Source organism: Glandiceps talaboti, chromosome 2, assembly GCF_964340395.1.
Source record: "Glandiceps talaboti chromosome 2, keGlaTala1.1, whole genome shotgun sequence".
Classification (NCBI taxonomy): domain Eukaryota; kingdom Metazoa; phylum Hemichordata; class Enteropneusta; family Spengelidae; genus Glandiceps; species Glandiceps talaboti.
The window spans coordinates 8500840-8519030 of NC_135550.1; the positions used below are offsets into that span (position 1 = coordinate 8500840).

Consider the following 18191-nt stretch of genomic DNA (forward strand, 5'->3'; position numbering starts at 1 on the left):
ATCCGAGATTTGGTATGGGAATGCCCATGGTGTTGTGTCAGATGTATGTAACGAGTGCACACAAAAGAGCAAATGACAGTAAACGTAACAACCAAAAAGAAATCACAACGTGTACAATACATCGGATTTTAATCAGATTGGTATGTTATAGAAGTTTTAGGCTAACTTGTACAGTTCAAACTTAAAGCTGAACTAGTCAGACAACCAACAATATATTCACTAAAAATTTTTAAAATACAAATAATTAGACATTTTACTTGTTAATCAGAGGTCAGTTGTAACCAGAAGTAGTACAGCAACAAGTTGAATTTGTGTGATTGCATTGGGGCACACTGATTTTTGGGGTGCAGACCCAAAAAATTAATTTGATTGGATTTATTGTACAGTTGTACCATGCCAGTATTATGTGTACAGCTACACAAATATGTTTACCCACAGGTGATTTCAATACTGTTCAGAGAGTATAATAGAAGGTGATTTTGTGTAACATACTACTGTTACAGTGCACCTTTAAACACACCTATTCAAACCATGGTGTCTTCCCTATTATACTGGTTTGTTTACCAACTAACATTTAGTAAAGAACACTGCTTTGCACAACTAGTAATTACTTGTGTACCCCCCTCGGGAGAAAGAGGAATTAACTGAAAGTGTGCCACTAGAGAAGACCCATTGTTTACATTCATTATGTACCAGCCATGCACACCAACTATGAATTAGCAATGAAATTTAACTACCAACCAACCAACCAACCAACCAAATGTAAATTGTACAATTTACACAGTACATGTATATTCTGACTGTGATGTAGTTCTGCAGTATCTTCAAACATAAGTGATATGTTGTACACTTTTTTCAAAAACATTAACGGATTGTGTTTCATCTTTCTACGTGTCATCAGTGTGTACATGGTGTTCGTGTACATTCTAACACTGGAGGGCGCTGTTCATCAAGATATTGCAGCCCATTGATTGTTTGTTTCAGTGCTGTTTTGCAATGTAGTCCCTGTGGTATATGATTCATCATGAATAGTACCGGTAGTACTTAAGTAGAAGTAATGTATGCTGAGTGAAAATTCATCAATGATATCATGAGTGCCATAAAGTTGTCAAAAAACACAAAATTTCGGTGTTTTTGTTTAACAACGGTAGCTAGGTAAAATGTACCTGAGTTCCCTAGTTATTTTAATGGGCTCCCCACCAAAATTAATTATGGGACAGGGTATGGGAATGTATGGAGGTTTTACCTGGTTTTAACTCTCCTGTGTTAATGGGTTCTCAACCATTAGCGGCAACACTCAACTGTGATGTTTTGAATGTGTCTGTCTGTCTGTCTGTCTGTCTGTCTGTCTGTCTGTCTGTCTGTCTGTCTGTCTGTCTGTCTGTCTGTCTGTCTGTCTGTCTGTCTGTCTGTCTGTGTATATCTGTTGCCAAATGCTTGTGTGTGTGGGGGTGGGGAGAGGGAGAGGGTGGGGGTTCAAGACTCTTAAAGAGTTCAAGTACAAGGCCTCTCATAGCCTTTGACTTATAGATACACATGTCCTTTCATTAGGTGTCAAGAAAGGTAAGAAGAAAAAGAAAGGTAGACCAGGACGTAAGCCTGTCAAGAAGGAAGACAAAAAAGCAAAGAAAGGGAAAATGAAAGTTGTCCGAGACAAAGATGCCAATAGAAAACTTACTGCAAATCTTGATATTGAAGTTGTAACTAAAGATCCAACATTTGAAGTCAGGTAAGATGTGTTAAATGAGTCAGTTGAATGTATTTCAGTGAATTGAGTATTTAATAGGTCAGGATATTAGAGACTGATATGAATATCAGTCTATTGACATGTTTAGGTATATGCTATTTAAACCATATAGTTTCATTATAACTATGTGAACTAACAGTTACTTACCAAGAGGTTTAAGCGAGATAGAACCCCAATAATAAATCTTACATTCTGTTGTTACGTACTCAATGTTTCAGAGGTGAAAGTGAGATGCCAGAAGTGTCACCATTGATGTTGTGTAAGAGGGCCATACGAGCTGTATTGACCAATGATATAAAGAATTTGCAAGAGTTGATAGCAGCCACCAAAAAAGTCAGCACGGTAAGTTGTGCATTCTCTCGTGCAACATGTAATGGTTTACATAGCAACAAGTAATAGCCACACAGCAACAGGTAATGATTATATAGCAACAAGCAACAATTGGACAAGTAAAGATTATGTAGCAAGCAAAGATCACTTAGCAACAGATAGTGATTGCATAGCAGCAGGTAATGATTATACATAGCAACAAGTAACAATCACACAGCAACATGTAAAAATTATGCAGTAAGTGAAGATCACAGCAATAAGTAGAGATTGCATAGCAACAAGTAAAGGTTGTGTAGCAACAAGTGCTATAAAGCAAATAACAGGTACACAGCTTACTTTGACAAACACATCACTTGATCTAAATAATTTAGCTTTTGATACAATTCATCATCTATGTACTAAGGTTTACATCAGTTTGGAAAATTCTGACTTGAAAAGTATAATCACGGTGATTCTTTTCCAACTAGATGTTTGCGTATCGTAGCGTTGATGTGGAACAAGACGCCATGAATTTCGCAATTGCTCATAACAACCAGCAAGCTATCAAGTTACTTGGAGCTATTATGAAAGATCCTACACAAGACAGGGTGGAACTACCAGAAAATCTCTTGCAGGCCCAGTCTACTGGCAGGTATAAAATAGATTACTATGGTAACCACTCAGGAGTGGAAATCTGATTTTCCAGTTGTATGAAATACACATACATCCACATACTGTGAATCTTACTGTAATGCATGAATCCTATACGAAGAACATTAAAGGAATACACCACTCCAGAAAACGAAGTCATTTTCATCAACTATGGGTTCTAGAGAGTAATTTCATGATTTTACATCACCTACAACTACTTGCCATTTCAGAAAAAATGTCAAGTTGATTTTGTGCCATTATAGGGTATCTTTGCTGTTGGACATTGCATTGTGGGAGTCAGCAGGAAATAATCTGTTCAAGCTACACACTGAATATTCATGAGATCTGTTTTACATGGTTGGGGTAAAGGCTCTCAGGATTCATGATTATTCAGTGTGCAACTTGAATATATTATTTCTGCCGACGCCCATGATGCGGTAGTCCATAGCAAAGATACCCTATAAAGGCTCAAGATCAACTTGATGTTTTTCGGAGATAACAAGAAATTGTAGGTGATGTCAAATCATGAAATGACTCTCCAGAACTCATAGTTTATGAAAATGTCTGTATTTCCTGGAGTAGTGTTCCTCTTTAACTGGAAGTGCTGTAAAGGTATAGTATTGAACTTCCAGCTAATGTTATTTTTGGCTTGTGGGTACAGTGAGATTCACAATAGACGTATTGCAATACCAGAGGAAAATGTATTGTTCACGAAAGACTTCTCTTGGGAAAATTAAAAGAGCAAAATTTATCCATGATTTATATGCCAATATCTTATGATTTGAAATGAATTTTCGGTAAAGATATCCACTAGTATGATTTAAAGTGATTTGAAGTTTCTGTAGATAAAAAGGAGAACAAAATTATCTTAAATTCATCCATGTTTTGATTTAAAATTGTTAAAAAAGTGTGAATGAAGAATGTGAATAATGAAAGGTTGACAGTTTTCTCGTAAACAGGAGGACAAAAACTCTTGCCTTTTCACAAATTTGGTACAAGCTTTAATTCTTACGGCAAAATATTTCAAATTTACAGTAGGTTGAAAGTGGCATAGTCTTAAAGACACGGCTTCAAAATGAAGTAAGATGGTGTCTGTGATGGATTCTTTCTGCTAATTTTGTTGGTTTCTTTTGCTGTAGGTACAATTTCCGATCTCTGGGCCATGCAACGAGAGCTCTGAGTCAAAGTAGAGGAAGCAGAGAGGGAAATAATGCTTTCATAAAGGTAATATCTGTAGTAGTAGTTAATTTATGTAACATAGAGGGCAGTAATACCTTCATGAGTAGTTATTTGTAGTTTTAGTGTGCATTTGAAGTTATTGGTGGCTGAGTGGTTAGCTCATAGGCCTCTTAGTCTAGGTTTGAACGTGCTCAGCACCAGTTGGGCTTGATTCAAATTTAATCATGTTTGTAAATAAGAATGATGATGATGATACATAGTTTGACCTGACCAAAGAATGCAGAGTTACCCTGAGTACTCTGGTTCCCTCCAGCTCTAACATTTGGGCACTTTTGGTGCTACACAAGTAGTGATCATATTTAAATTTCTGAGTTTGATTCGAATGAATATAATATATATTATAATATGACAGGGGGTATCTTTATCAAAAGATATTTTTAAGTCAGTAAACATATTAACTGCATAACTGTTTAATTTACATTTGACATGTAATGGTTTTACCCATGAAAACATTTCTTGTAGTGTATTTTACCAACATGTTTAAATATCTATTATATCAACTTGAACTAGACTTACAAAGTATGATGTTGATTAGATTGCATCATGGTCAAGAATACTTTACAGGGGACAGCATGTATAATACATACTTAGCTATATTCAAGCTACAAAAGAAGGGTTGGTTTGGGGTTAGGAGCCATTAAACTATATTAACTGGTTTAGTAGTGCATTGGCTGTGAAGAATCTAAAAAAAGTAGCGTTGGAGAATTAAGTTATTTTTGGTTGCAAACTCGTAGGAATGAAAATTCAATAATTTCATGACAAAGAAACATTTTTCATACACTGGAATTGTTGTCCTCCATTTAATACCAATTTGTTTTTAATATTAGCAGTGTAGATTAGAAAGATGTTGTGATAGTCTTAAAGGAAAATGTGACAAATTTTGTCTCTCAGGTAAATCTTAATTTTGACATTTTTGTTTTCGCCAACAGGATGCAGCCATAAGTGATGGTGCATACGCTGTTAGAAATTATGTTCGATTTGCACTTGAGAAGGGTGTGTCCAAAGCAATACTGAATGTACTCATAGCAACAGTGCCTAACTTCAAGGTAAGAATACTTCATTGAGTGGCTGGCAACCTATAGTTACCATGGTAATACCTGGTTACCAAGGAGATAAGGATGTAAATAGATTAGTTTCCATAGCAACAGTGCTTCATGCAGTGGTAGGAATACTGGGACTGCCAATACTGTGGAGTGGCTATCACTTACAACAATCTCCATAACTAGTAACTATGGAGATGTGCATGTAAATAGATCAATCATCAAGGTAACAATGAATTTTGGTTACTTTTGATGGATATAGTGAAGTAAAAAGATCACGTCATAGCAACTTACTGGTGAAATTCAATATTTCTGCTGTTTGTTTTCATCTTTATAGGTAAAGAGATTTGCTAACATCACATTTTTTAGCTCCGCTGTCAGCGAAAGCTGAAAGCGTAGCTTTAGGTATAGGTTGTATAGAGTATAGAGAGTAGAGTGAATCATAGGTGTCCGTCAAACTTTTATATTTTCATTATTTTCTCCGGAAGTGACAGTCAGTATTCTTAGATATTTGGTGTGCATGTTCCCTGGGGGGAGGCTATTCAGATTTGTTCATGCCAAGTTGATCTGTGCCATTTTCAATTTTTTATGATTTTTTTTCATAAAATGTCATTTTCATCATCTCCGTGAAAACTTATTGTCAGATTGCTTTGATATCTGGTGTGTTGATGCGCAGGGGGTAGCTTACTCAGGTTTGTTAATTTCAAGTCAGCACATCTTCATTTTTATTTTTTATGATTTTTTTTTTGTAATTTGAAAAAAAAATGAATATGTTAATGAGGATAATGACCGACGCCATATTGGAAATCATTCGACGAGACTTTAAGTAAACTGCCACTTTTCAAAAGACACTATTGACGTCAAACAAGCAATGTAATATGTGCTATAGTCATAATTCTACGCATTGGGCGCCCAAATGCATGAAGTGACAAGCGTTTATTCGAAACAGGGTTGTAAACTTCAAATCCAAATTCTGCACCCTTCTACATAATCAGCCAGTCCGCAACGTCCTTATTTGCATACTCTATCCTGATTCGACCAGAAGCTGAAGCTGACCTCATTTGACCGGACGATTTTCCACAGCAAGCAACAACACAAGACGTTCTTGGTACTCACTAAAATCTCACTTCAGACCCACTATAAAAATGTGATGTTTTCAGATAACATGTAACTTGTGATTAATTCTATATTGTCGTGCAATTTGGAGTGACAGTGAACCAGAATTAAGACAACTTGCGTAAGGAAGGCATGCGGTTGAAGTTATGCAAGAGCAGTCTAACTGCGGACTGTGAATCAACCAAATTTTGTTTATTGGCCGACAGTTCACATGTAAAGTTAAACGACATGAACGTGTCTTGCCATTTCCAAAATGCAAATATTTGGCAAGTAAAAATAATTAAAATAATCACAACTTTAATTTGGCTTCAGACTTTGCATTATGTTTTGCGTATCTTTCCCCGTTTTACATGTAAATCCGATGTCATCAGTGATCATACCGCGAGGGGCTGCTTTGAGTACGAGCGAAGTGAGGCATGTTGAGAATTATAAATATTGCGAAATGTCAAGTACAAGTTTTAAATACAATGGAATGATGAAAAAAAATGGCCGAGTCTGCTGACAGGCGCCGCGCCGGTCACAAGAAACACTGTAAATTCCATCTTTCTTAGTTTCCGTATGGCGACAACCCCAGATACCCGGATGCACGAGGGACTAACCCGGAAGGAAGTCGTTGTCAGCCATACGTTACAGTGGTAACATCGTCCGAGAAATCGCTGCGTTCAGAGTGTCATTATTCACAGAATTGTTGTTTTCGAGTGAAAACGCGTCTTGAATTGTATAAATCTAACAAATGAAGACATGTCAAGTTATATTTTGAAAGTTTTATCGCTAGTTTGAGACGATTTTCTCACGTACTATCGAGGCTTACTTGGACTTGGACCTTACTCCAGTTCATCGGGAAGTTTAGCCAGTCCGATAATTCTTTCTGGTTTAGTTTACAACACTTTTGATCACGCAGATTTTGTTGTTGTGATGAAAAGAAATTAAAAAAAAAAAGATCACTTCAACCATTTCGTTGTGTTTTCTTTATGAAAGGTAATAGTCCTGCTTGCATACAGAGGAATTCGGGACTCGATTCTGACAATTGTCCCTCCCCCTCAAGTCAGTAATACAGACTCGTGCACCGTCATGGAAGCAGGACTAGAAAGGTAATAGAACATGAACGAGTGTTACCACTGTAACGTATGGCTGCCAGAATGACTCTCTTTCTGGTACTTGGCGGGGATTGTCGTCGTCCGGAAACTAAGATGGCGATTAATACATTTCTTCCCTATATATATCTACTCAACTTGTACAAGTTGAATGTTGTTGACTTGGTAAATTTGTTAGAAAATTGAAATTGAAATTGCCTCAAAATTATTTTAGATCCCTAGTTTATTTCATTCATCATTAAAATTTCCCAGGGTTAAAGCTGTAAGACAATGGCATTATTTATAGCCAACCTCAAAATCATCTTTTTTTTCTTTTTAGTCCCCGCGGACGAAGTCCGGAACGGGGACTTATGGATTGGGTTCCGTCTGTCCGTCCGTGCGTCCGTGCGTCCGTCCGTCCGTCCGTCCGTCCGTCCGTCCGCAGCCGTTTCTTGGAGATGCCTGTACCGATTTTTTTCAAACTTGGTACAGGGGCAACATGCTATGGCATACATATGCACGTCAATTTGTTTTATGATACGATCCAATATGGCCGCCTAGCAGCCATTTTGTTTGCGAATTTTCCCTGTCTAAAGCCATAACTCAGACATGCTCACACAGATCTCATTCAGAGTTGGTATTAGGACAGTGTTCTATGGCATATATGTGCATATTCATTGTTGTCATGATACGATCCAATATGGCCGCCTGGCAGCCATTTTGTTTGTGAATTTTCATGTCCAAAGCCATAACTTAGACATGCTTGAACAGATCTCATTCAAAGTTGGTATTAGGACAGTGTTCTATGACATACATGTGCATATCCATTTTCATTGTGATACGATCCAATATGGCTGCCTGGCAGCCATTTTGTTTGCAAATTTTCCATGTCCAAAGCCATAACTCAGACATGCTTGAACAGATCTCATTCAAAGTTGGTATTAGGACAGTGTTCTATGACATACATGTGCATATCCATTTTCATTGTGATACGATCCAATATGGCTGCCTGGCAGCCATTTTGTTTGCAAATTTTCCATGTCCAAAGCCATAACTCAGACATGCTTGAACAGATCTCATTCAAAGTTGGTATTAGGACAGTGTTCTATGACATACATTTGCATATCCATTTTCATATTGATATGATCCCCCATACCCGACCAATCCTTTATTGTTGTAGGCATGTTCCATGTCCGACAAGCAGACACAACATATCTAAGTCTGTTTGATTTAGGTTCACAAGTGTTGTTGCGTGATCAGAGTAGTGCTAATTCCTTAAAACCCAATCATAGCGGGGACTATGTCATTCTCAATGGCTTGTTCTTGTGTGCATTTCCCAGTCATTTTTTTTCTGAGATTTTGTGCAATTTTTCATAACTGTAGATTTTTGTTATAAAATGGTGACTATGGTATAAAAGTACAATACATTACCAACTTCTGTGTAAAATGTGTTTTACAGTGAGACATCATATGAACCACTAACCACTTTATTGCATCGCTAAAACAAAACTGCATAGTGAAGAGCTGAAGAACTGAACCACTTCTACGTGTCACCAAAATAAAAAATAAAATTAAAAAAAAAACCGGAGCTATTCTGACCGATAGGTCGCTTGTTATGAAAGTATTGCTCCTGTGTTTTCTGAGTTAAAAGAGTCGGTCTTCAACATTTCGTAGAACTGGTAGAATTCAGAAATAGGTTTATAGTTTTCTTCCGCTGCCAGGAAATTTGCACTGAGCCAAAATATGAATGTCATTCTGCTATGCATGATTATTAATAATCATGTATTCGTTTATTCGTTACAGATGTACCTATTTGATAATGTGTTCATTGCTGTCCGTAATGGCCATCATAAGCTGGCAGGGCATATAATTGAAATGGCCGAGAAGTCTGGCGGCCATGGATTCAATTTCCTTCATAAAGAGGTAACTAGGTTTTTTTACTCTTTTGTCTTTTCGCCTTTTTTCGTACATCTTGAATTATGGGATGTATGTGAAGCCATTGGAAGGGTCCAAATGATTTGAAATCATACATAGCTATACTTTCTTGTAATCGTTACCATTAACATTGTAGTCGGTATGCTTTAAAGCTACACTAGTTGTAACTGGAATGATATTTTTTCGATTGGACATGAAAAGTTCATTCACTGCAAATTGTTAAAATACCAATAACTAGACATTGTGCATGTTGATTAGGTTCTGATTGTATCCATAAGACAGTAGTAGTACAGCAACATATTGAAAACATGATTGCATTTGGGAGCTGATTTTTGGGTGTGGACCCAAAAATCAATTTGATGTGATTTATTGTACCATGTTATGTACAGCTACAGAAATATGTTTACTGCACAGGTCATCCAATTCTGTTCATGGCGTACGATATTACGAGTAAATCTGACAAAACAGTTTCAAAAAAGCATTCCAGTTGCAGCTAGTGTAGCTTTAATATTTAACTCAAAATGTCAAAATTCAGGTTTGTGTGTTCTCATTTCTATACTCCCAAGTCCATTGAATTGAAATGTTTACAGTAGAACTCATACTCCCATTCTGCCATTTACAATATAGAGCTTTCAGAAAAATTGAAAATTGGCAACATTGTTACTGAAGCTGTTTTTTTTATGTGAAATTCAAACTATTATGATTTGGTCTCAATAGTTGCCTCATTTTGTCTTTACTACAGTTGTATTGTTGTCATAGTGATGATATTTGACATGTTTATGACATCAGAGCTTTCTGTTGTTTCTATATCTATGTCGTACATAAGTCATTAATGCAAGGAGTAAAATATTGCTAACTTTCACTGATTTTATTTGTTATCATTTGCTAGGTTTTATTGTATGATAATGAGGAACTTACCAAATTCAGGACAACGTCAGTACGAAAGAAGCCTTTTGACAATGATGTGGTAAGTTTGTTTAAAACTGATAGATAGTACCTTTGTCTGTCTGTCTGTCTGTCTGTCTGTCTGTCTGTCTGTCTGTCTGTCTGTCTGTCTGTCTGTCTGTCTGTTTGTCTGTCTGTCTGTGCCTGTGTGTCTGTGTGTCAGTCTCAGTCTGTCTCTGTCTGATCTGAAAATGTATGACATGATTAAAATGAAATTTGATGCACATTCAGTGGGGCAATGTCAAGATCTTACTTGTCATTATTTTGCCTTTGGAGAAAAAATCTTGGATATTAACCATTTACAAAAACTAGCATCGTCACACTGTATTTTGACAAGCACTCTCTTGAAGAAAAAAATTGAAAATGTACATATTTAAAAAACAAAACGATAAGTTTAAATTTTTTTATTGATATGCATAAAACACCTCCAATTCAAATCTTATTGTACAAACTTTAAGTGTATCAGTATTAATATTGACAGTTTTCATTTTGGGTTTTGTTTTGTCTGTCTGCCACGTAACTATTGATATATTGGTTGTTTTGATTCTAGATTTTACCCTTGCATTGTGCAGCTATCAACCCCAATCCAAAGTACTTGTCCAAGTTATTAGCAGTCTTACCAGATTACAATGTGGGTGATAAGATAGGACGTAAACCCATTCATTATGCTGCGTCGTGTGAAGGCACTGGACCACTTGAACTACTTCTTGGCAGGTACGTCTTGAAGATGTGAAAAAAATAAGATGCTATCAGTTTCACTGATGGTATTAATGATGACAACACAAGTGCCTATTTGGGTGAAAAGTGTTGTTTGTCATTGAAATTTGGGACTGCTAATAAAAAATGTCCGTATAGTGTTCTTCTGACTTTAATTGTGGTTTCTAAGACATTCGGATGGTTAACATTCGTAATATGAATTGGAAACATCACCAACATGTACATACACTTACCTTTTTTCCTATTTTTTGCCGACTGATGGACATCATTTTGGTCAAATTGGAAAGATAGAAATAAATTGGGGTCAACCTTAGACTCTGATACCCAGTTCACATATAATCAAACAATTCTAAAAAATGCTAAGACCGCTTTGATCATACTTCTTGTCTAATTGTTGTAGGGGTTGTAATCCTGAAGAAACTGACAATATGGGACACACACCATTGATGCTGGCTGCCAAGACAGCACGGGTACACAACATTGAAGTGTTGATGAAGAAATTAAAAGATAAACAGAGTCAGGAGGATGATGACGAGGAGGGGGGAGCAGGAAAAAGTCAACTCAGAGGAGTGGATAGGGTTAATAGAAGTTCCTACACTGCGCTACACTTTGCTGCAGAAAATGGACACACAGTAAGTTAAACTCATTCTCAGTTCACAGGCATCACTAAATTGTTCTTGTATTTACATTGAAGTGGCACAAACTGAGTTTATAAGCATGGAGTGAAAATACTTCAACAAAACCACATTCTAGTATAATGTTAATGTCGATGCGTGTCTTCTATAACATTATGATTGTCTTCTGGCATTGTTAGAACAATTGAATGTATAGTCAGAAGTCGGAATTTCCTCAACATTTTTTGATAGGTATCATAAATTATGTCATTGGATTGTTTGTAAGTTATATCTTAATGCCAGGTTTGAATTCAGTTAATTGCAAGTGATGGTTAAGTGTGTGCTTCATTAAGTAGAATACTGTGAGTACCTTTTAAATATGCAGTAAAAACTACACCAAAATACGTAGAAACTTAGTTTGTGTTCCTTTACTTGGACCAAATAAGTCAGCTCTGTTTTCAGAAAATGTCACAAACTGTAATTTCCTTTTATGATGTACTTACAAGGACTACATTAAACTTAAAGGCAAATCAGGGGTATATAACTTTTAAGACCCCCTAACTTTGTGGGGGTTATTTTCAAATGTTATAAATGTTGTTTTTTGTAGGATGCAGTACGTGCCTTAATCAAGCATGGTGGTATTTTAGACAAGCCACTGAGTTCTGGAAGAAATAAAGTCACACCTCTTATGCTGGCTGCAGCCCGCGGAAGTCTTGCCACCGTGAAAGTGTTAGTTGAAGCGGGTGCTGCCATTGAAAAGAAAGGTAAGATTGAAGTTATATTGCTTATGGTAGTTGAAATCCATGGAAGGGAATCTTGTCACCATGACAGTGTTATTTGAAGTGGGAACTGCCTTTACCAAAGAAAAGGTAAGATTGAAGTCGTATCTCTTACGGTAGTTGAAATCCATGGAAGGGAAGTCAGGTCACATTAAAAATGTTAATTGAAGTCCATTACAAAGAAAGGTAAAGTTAATGTCACAACTCTTATGTTCTGTGCAGTCTGTAGAAATCTTGCCACTGTGAAAGTGTTAGTTAAAGTGTGTGCTGCCATTGACAAGAAAGGTAAAGTTAGTGTCACAACTCATATGTTGGCTGCAGCCCGTAGAAACTGTAACATGATGTGGGTGAAACCATTGAAGAGAAAGGTAAGAAGTTATACCTCTCATAGTGGTTGCAACCCTTACAACTCTTGCCACAGTTAAAAGGCATTAGAGTGAAAGTAGTTTCACTCTTTGAAAAAAATGATGAGATAGAGAATATACCAGGGATATGTATGTTTGCTCTATCACATACTCCAACATAAGTTATGTTCATAATTACTGAAATTTTTCCTGTTATTTTAATAATAACTATTTGTTATGATCTATTTGTGTCTAGACAAGCTGAAGAGAACAGCTTTACTCCATGCAGTATTGAATGGCCAGTATCCAGTAGCTTGTTACTTCCTGAGGAGAGGGGCCAATGTGAATGCTGCCGATTCATCAGGAAATACAGTCACACATTATGCGGCCGGCTATGGGTGGTGGTACTGTCTTAAATTACTCATCAAAGCAGGAGCTAGTATCAATGCACCAAATGACTGGAAGGTAAGACAGACTTCAGTCAAAATGGGGTATTGAAAAACGACTGAAAAAATGATGGAAAACAAACTATAGAACTATAGAAAGACGAACAGAAAGGGATGTAGAATATTAGCAATCAGATATGTTCCTTTGTTCCATCATTTCTGAGTTGTAACATACCTTTTTTTGCCATTGTGCCCTTCCATGTTGCAGAGCATGGTTGTCTACCACTATACTACTTTGAGTTTTCTGGAGCATATGGTCTGACACCTGGTTGGGTGTTTACACCCATTTGCGTACTTTTTGTATTTTATTTTGCAGTCATGTTTTGTTGTTTTGTGTAACAGACTATAATTCATTGTCTAACAGTTATATTCTGTCCAATTTTCAAAAACTTCAGTCAAAGTTCTGTCATTTTTCAAACAACACCACTGAGACTACCATTTTGTATCGAAGACTACAACCCATTGTTTAACAATCATGGTCTATCAACGTTTCTTGTTTTTTGGCAGACTACACCCCTGGGTATCGCCATTTTGAAAGGCCACACAGGTTGTGCAGATCTTCTCCTTGATCAAGAGGGTGTTGATCTCAATTTCAAAGACGAGATCGGTTGTACACTGGTCATGTTAGTGGCTGGTAGTCCCCTGGTGAAGAGTTTGACAACTCAAATTAGGTATCTGGTTAAAACTAAGAAAGCAGACGTTTCCTTAACAGATGTTAACAACAACAATGCCGTAAGTATTGTCACAGTCTTACAAATACTTGAAGATGTTCATATAAACTTCTGGTTTTCTGCTACCAAAACACATGAACTATTTTCAGCTTTTTAGATGCTGTTTGCCATTTAGTTTCTGTTGATGTTTAATTTCCTTGTTTATTTTCATCGATATTTTGTGTGAAAAGTGTGATTGGAGACGATGAAAAGTTGGTTGACAGGTCTTAGACACATTTACTCAAGTGTATATTTGACGATGCTCTCTCAAAAAGGGGGGGGGGTAGTTCAGTGGTTTTGACAATATTTATAATCTGAAGTAGAAATGTTTAGGATATAGATGTAGTAAACATGAAATGAATAGTAGACAGTTTAGGAAGATACAAAAGATGATAAAACTCTGTTCTGTAGTCATGGCAACCACAGTCATGTACACATCTCAACCGTAGTTCATTAGTTTGGAGTAAATATACTATCTCTTGTCAGATATCTAAATTTTCAAGCAGTAATAATAATTCAGGAGTAACATTATTCAATTAAAAAAAAAAACATAAATGAAAAAACTAAACAAAATGTGGGTATCATATTATCCCATGCACAATCTAAGCTGTATGCATAGAACAAAAAATATGGAGTTTATACATAGGTTGTTTTGCATCATGACAGTGTGTCTACGTCCATAGTTCTATGAGGCTGTATGAATGAAACGTTCTGAATTGCCATTATTTTTAACGTAAGGGTTTTGTTACAACATTTCTTTGACTTGTAGTGAAAAGGCCCCCTATGTCACTCATATTTTCCTCTGCTGAACATCGAAAAAATATTTGGGAACGATATCTGATTACAAAATACCTGACATTGTTTTATGTTTTTGTACTCTCTCCAGCTCCATCATTTAGCAAATAATTCCATCCAAGAGAGCCAATATTCCGTAAGTATTAGCAGTTTAGAAGTGAATGTGTAACTGTTGCCCAAATCAATATTTTTTTAATTTCAATTTCATGCAATTTTAATAATTTCTCACTTGTTCTACTAGACAGCTCAATGTATATATTTTACTTGATCTTTGAAAAAAGTCAGTTAATGTGAAATACTTTTTCATTTTTTTTTCAATTTTACTTTTTTAGGGGGATTGCAAAACTAATTTGCTTTATTTCATAATTATGCTTACAGACAAAGATTGACAGTAGTAAGGTTGATATCAGTTTGGAGGTTGCTAAGATACTGTTAGATCATGGTTGTAACCCATCGACCGTCAACTCACAGGGGGAGACACCGCTAGTGGTGGCGATACAACAGGTAAGTTAAGTTGTAGCATAAATAGAGACAACTCACAGGGGAGACACCTCAAGTGGTGTCAATACAACAGGCAAATTAACTTGTAACTCATATAGTCAACTCATAGAGGGAGACACCCCTAGTGGTGATGATATAACAGGCATGTTGCCCATCTACTGTCAACTCACAGGGAGAGACATCCTTAGTGGTTGTGACACAAATAAGTTGACTATTAACCCACAGATTGACAGAATCATTTCACAGGGGGACACCCATAGTGGTACCAATGCGACAAGTAAAGTTGACCTGTAACCCAAGTCTGTTAGCTTTACCAAAGTAATAGTACCTGTAAAGTAACATTTTGCCGGTTCACATCCAATGTTCACTTGCGTCTTCTATACTTGTGTGGCATCATTTGTGGGATGTTGTTCGTGGGTAATACAACTTAAGATCATGCTGACAGAATTGAACTGTAATAAGTTCGATATAAGGAATACAAACCTTGCATCAAATGTAATATATGACTTCTGTACATGGTTTATTTTGCAGAATAATGTGGAATTAGTCAAACTGTTGGTAGACAAAGGAAGTCAAATCCATTCTGAAGACAATGATACAAACAAAGTTGGTGAAAACCTGCTCCATATTATGGCAAAACAGTGTCTGGAAAGTGATCTCTCTGCCCTCATTGATACTATAGTTAGCAAGGTAACTAACCGTGTTATCATTTTGGGAATGAAACCTTGTGTGTGTTATTTCTGTGTAATTATCAACGATGAACAGTCACATACTTAATTTAAAGGCCAATGTCTGATTAGAATTAAATTTAGGTGTGAAAAGTGTTGTCTGACAGAGGTGTAGCAAAATTTGGTCCAGAACAAAGTGGTCCTGTTTAATTTATCTCCTGTTTTGCTCCACTGATAAAATAATAATAATAATTCAAGACTGGAGGACTTAAGCTCTGGGATTAGTGTCTCACGTGCTACCCAGGGTTAATGATAATTTGCTTTGCTTTTGAAAATGAGTCATCTGGGAAGAAAACCTGAAGAGATGACTCACTCGTAAGTATAACAATATGACATATGGCCATTTGTGAACAAGCTAGTGATATCGTCTCATTAGCTCCGTTAGAGAGCTATTTGTCATGTCCTTCACTATTGTAACTTGAGAGTCTGTAAGTGTACATTTATTATTCATACATTAGTGAAAATAAAGCAGTACAATACACTTATCTCAAAAGCTAACAGTATCCATCTATGTATTGCTTAAATTGCACAATATGTTGGATTTGATTGCCAACAATCAACTCATTAACACCAACTAACAGTTACTTGTACCAAAAGCTAGCAAATGCAAAAAAAAAATGATTGTTGTTGTACAAACTTCATCCGTTTGATTGACTCACTTGATATTTTTGTCTCCATTTTAAGGTAATATGTATCATGTTCATGCCAAAATTTACATCTGAAACCATATTACTTGTGGTTAAAAATCATTTATGTTTACAAATATGTTAACTAAAAAGTCTTGTATTTTCTTGTGTTTTTTCTCTCTTCAAAATTCAGGACTCTGCTGGTGGTGATTCCAATCAACTGAATGCTTTGAATAAAATGTCCAAACAGATTGATTCAGAAGGTTTTACGCCATTACTGAGATGGGCACAAGTGTACGCTGACTACAATGTGAGTACATGTATGTGGTGGCCATCTTGGAAATGTGGCAGCCATCTTGAAATAAGCATTGTCAGAGGCACATATGGCAGCGGGGCACTAGGAACTAGTGTACCGGGGAGGGGGGAGGGGGAGGACTAGCTCCAGGGAGCACTAAAACCTGTTACACTTGATATATAAGTTGACATCCAAACAAAAGTGCCTGTCCAAACCTTGTGCTGATTTTGAAGTACGATTTTGATGAAGATATTACACAGAAAACAAATTTGTGTTTGAAACAACTCAATAAATTGTCATGTAAGTTATGCTAATATATTCTGTGTTTGTTTAGAAAAGAAACTAGTTCGTTGAGTTTGTAGGGTTGACATAATGACAAGGTCAAAGGTCAGTGGAATATTTCTACTGGTGCAAGTCAACTTACCTGTGTTTGTATTTGTACCAACAGGCTACCAGAATATACAACAAAACAGATGTAGAAAAGAAGAATATGTATGTATACGGACGCAATATGTTGAAGGTAAGTTGAAGTAGATATGGTATGATAGTACTGCTATAGAATTGATAGTACTGTACAGAATATGCAGAGGTTAGACTGACTATACTTTTGCACTGTTTGATGTTTGTGGAACTCCGCTATAAGAAATGCAAGTATTGGCTCCGTTAAAATATGGTGTTCTCATGTAAAATGGCTGAACAAATGTTTGATCTAAGCTGGATCTTAGACAATAGAAATGAAAATACTTGTCTAAATTGGTATAACTGTGAAGGAATGTGCACTAGGAAGCAAGCCCCTATAGAGCTGCTGACAGTCAATGTAATCGTGGGCTATGCTGTTTGAGCATCTTACGTTACTGACTAGATTCTCACAGCTTAGGATTCCAAGGCATGAGTTTGTGAAATGGACGACTGTCACACCTTTAAGTGGCTACATCTGACAACTTTGAAATTTTAACTTGTAGGCATTTGTTGAAAAAGTGAAGGCTGATGTGAACGCACAGGTTGCTAAGAGACAAAAAAAGCATGATACAGATGAAGAATACAATGAAAGAGGTAAGTGAAAGTAGGTAATAAAACCTAGTCAAGTTTTGCAAGTTATTGTTCTACCAGGCATGAACCCTGCCAACATTATAGTACAAGGTAATGAAAATCTATGCAGGTTTACCAGATATGCCCCTATCTTTTTCCTGCAAGACTTCATTTGGGAAACAATGGATGTTCATGACTCTAAGTGTTTTTTACCTTCAGATAGTCATGAATATTCATTGTTTGTTTGATACATATGCATGTATGCTAAGTCCCATAGGCAGCAGTGAGACCATGCAAGCAAAATAGAGGTGATAAAGAATTTTTGGTTTGGTATTTCTTGGCAATCGAGTGAAATTCGTGTGATGTGAAATCATGAAATGAATCATGCAGAACCCAAAGTTTATGGAAAAACGTTTATGTCGTGAAGTGACGTTCCCTTAGAAACCACAATGATGAGGCAGCATTAGTGCAAACCCCCCCCCTCCAAAAAAAAAAAATCTCGGAATTGGCATCTTTCATGCAGTGTCTTTTGTAAAACAAGAAACAACAATA

At 36.5% G+C, this 18191-nt stretch overlaps 1 protein-coding gene across 1 annotated transcript in view; it reads left to right on the top strand.

Annotated features, from left to right (window-relative positions):
• The window catches only part of LOC144453826 (poly [ADP-ribose] polymerase tankyrase-like), a 79774-nt gene that overhangs the window by 32923 nt on the left and 28660 nt on the right, over positions 1 to 18191 (top strand). Inside the window, exons 6-23 of the mRNA XM_078145193.1 lie at positions 1564 to 1729; positions 1966 to 2089; positions 2545 to 2708; positions 3847 to 3931; positions 4876 to 4992; positions 8979 to 9098; positions 10000 to 10077; positions 10606 to 10769; positions 11173 to 11404; positions 11994 to 12150; positions 12766 to 12974; positions 13463 to 13687; positions 14552 to 14596; positions 14839 to 14964; positions 15493 to 15651; positions 16509 to 16625; positions 17059 to 17130; positions 17573 to 17663. Of these exons, the coding sequence (XP_078001319.1) occupies positions 1564 to 1729; positions 1966 to 2089; positions 2545 to 2708; positions 3847 to 3931; positions 4876 to 4992; positions 8979 to 9098; positions 10000 to 10077; positions 10606 to 10769; positions 11173 to 11404; positions 11994 to 12150; positions 12766 to 12974; positions 13463 to 13687; positions 14552 to 14596; positions 14839 to 14964; positions 15493 to 15651; positions 16509 to 16625; positions 17059 to 17130; positions 17573 to 17663 (2451 nt within the window). The remainder of the gene's footprint in view (positions 1 to 1563; positions 1730 to 1965; positions 2090 to 2544; positions 2709 to 3846; positions 3932 to 4875; positions 4993 to 8978; positions 9099 to 9999; positions 10078 to 10605; positions 10770 to 11172; positions 11405 to 11993; positions 12151 to 12765; positions 12975 to 13462; positions 13688 to 14551; positions 14597 to 14838; positions 14965 to 15492; positions 15652 to 16508; positions 16626 to 17058; positions 17131 to 17572; positions 17664 to 18191) is intronic.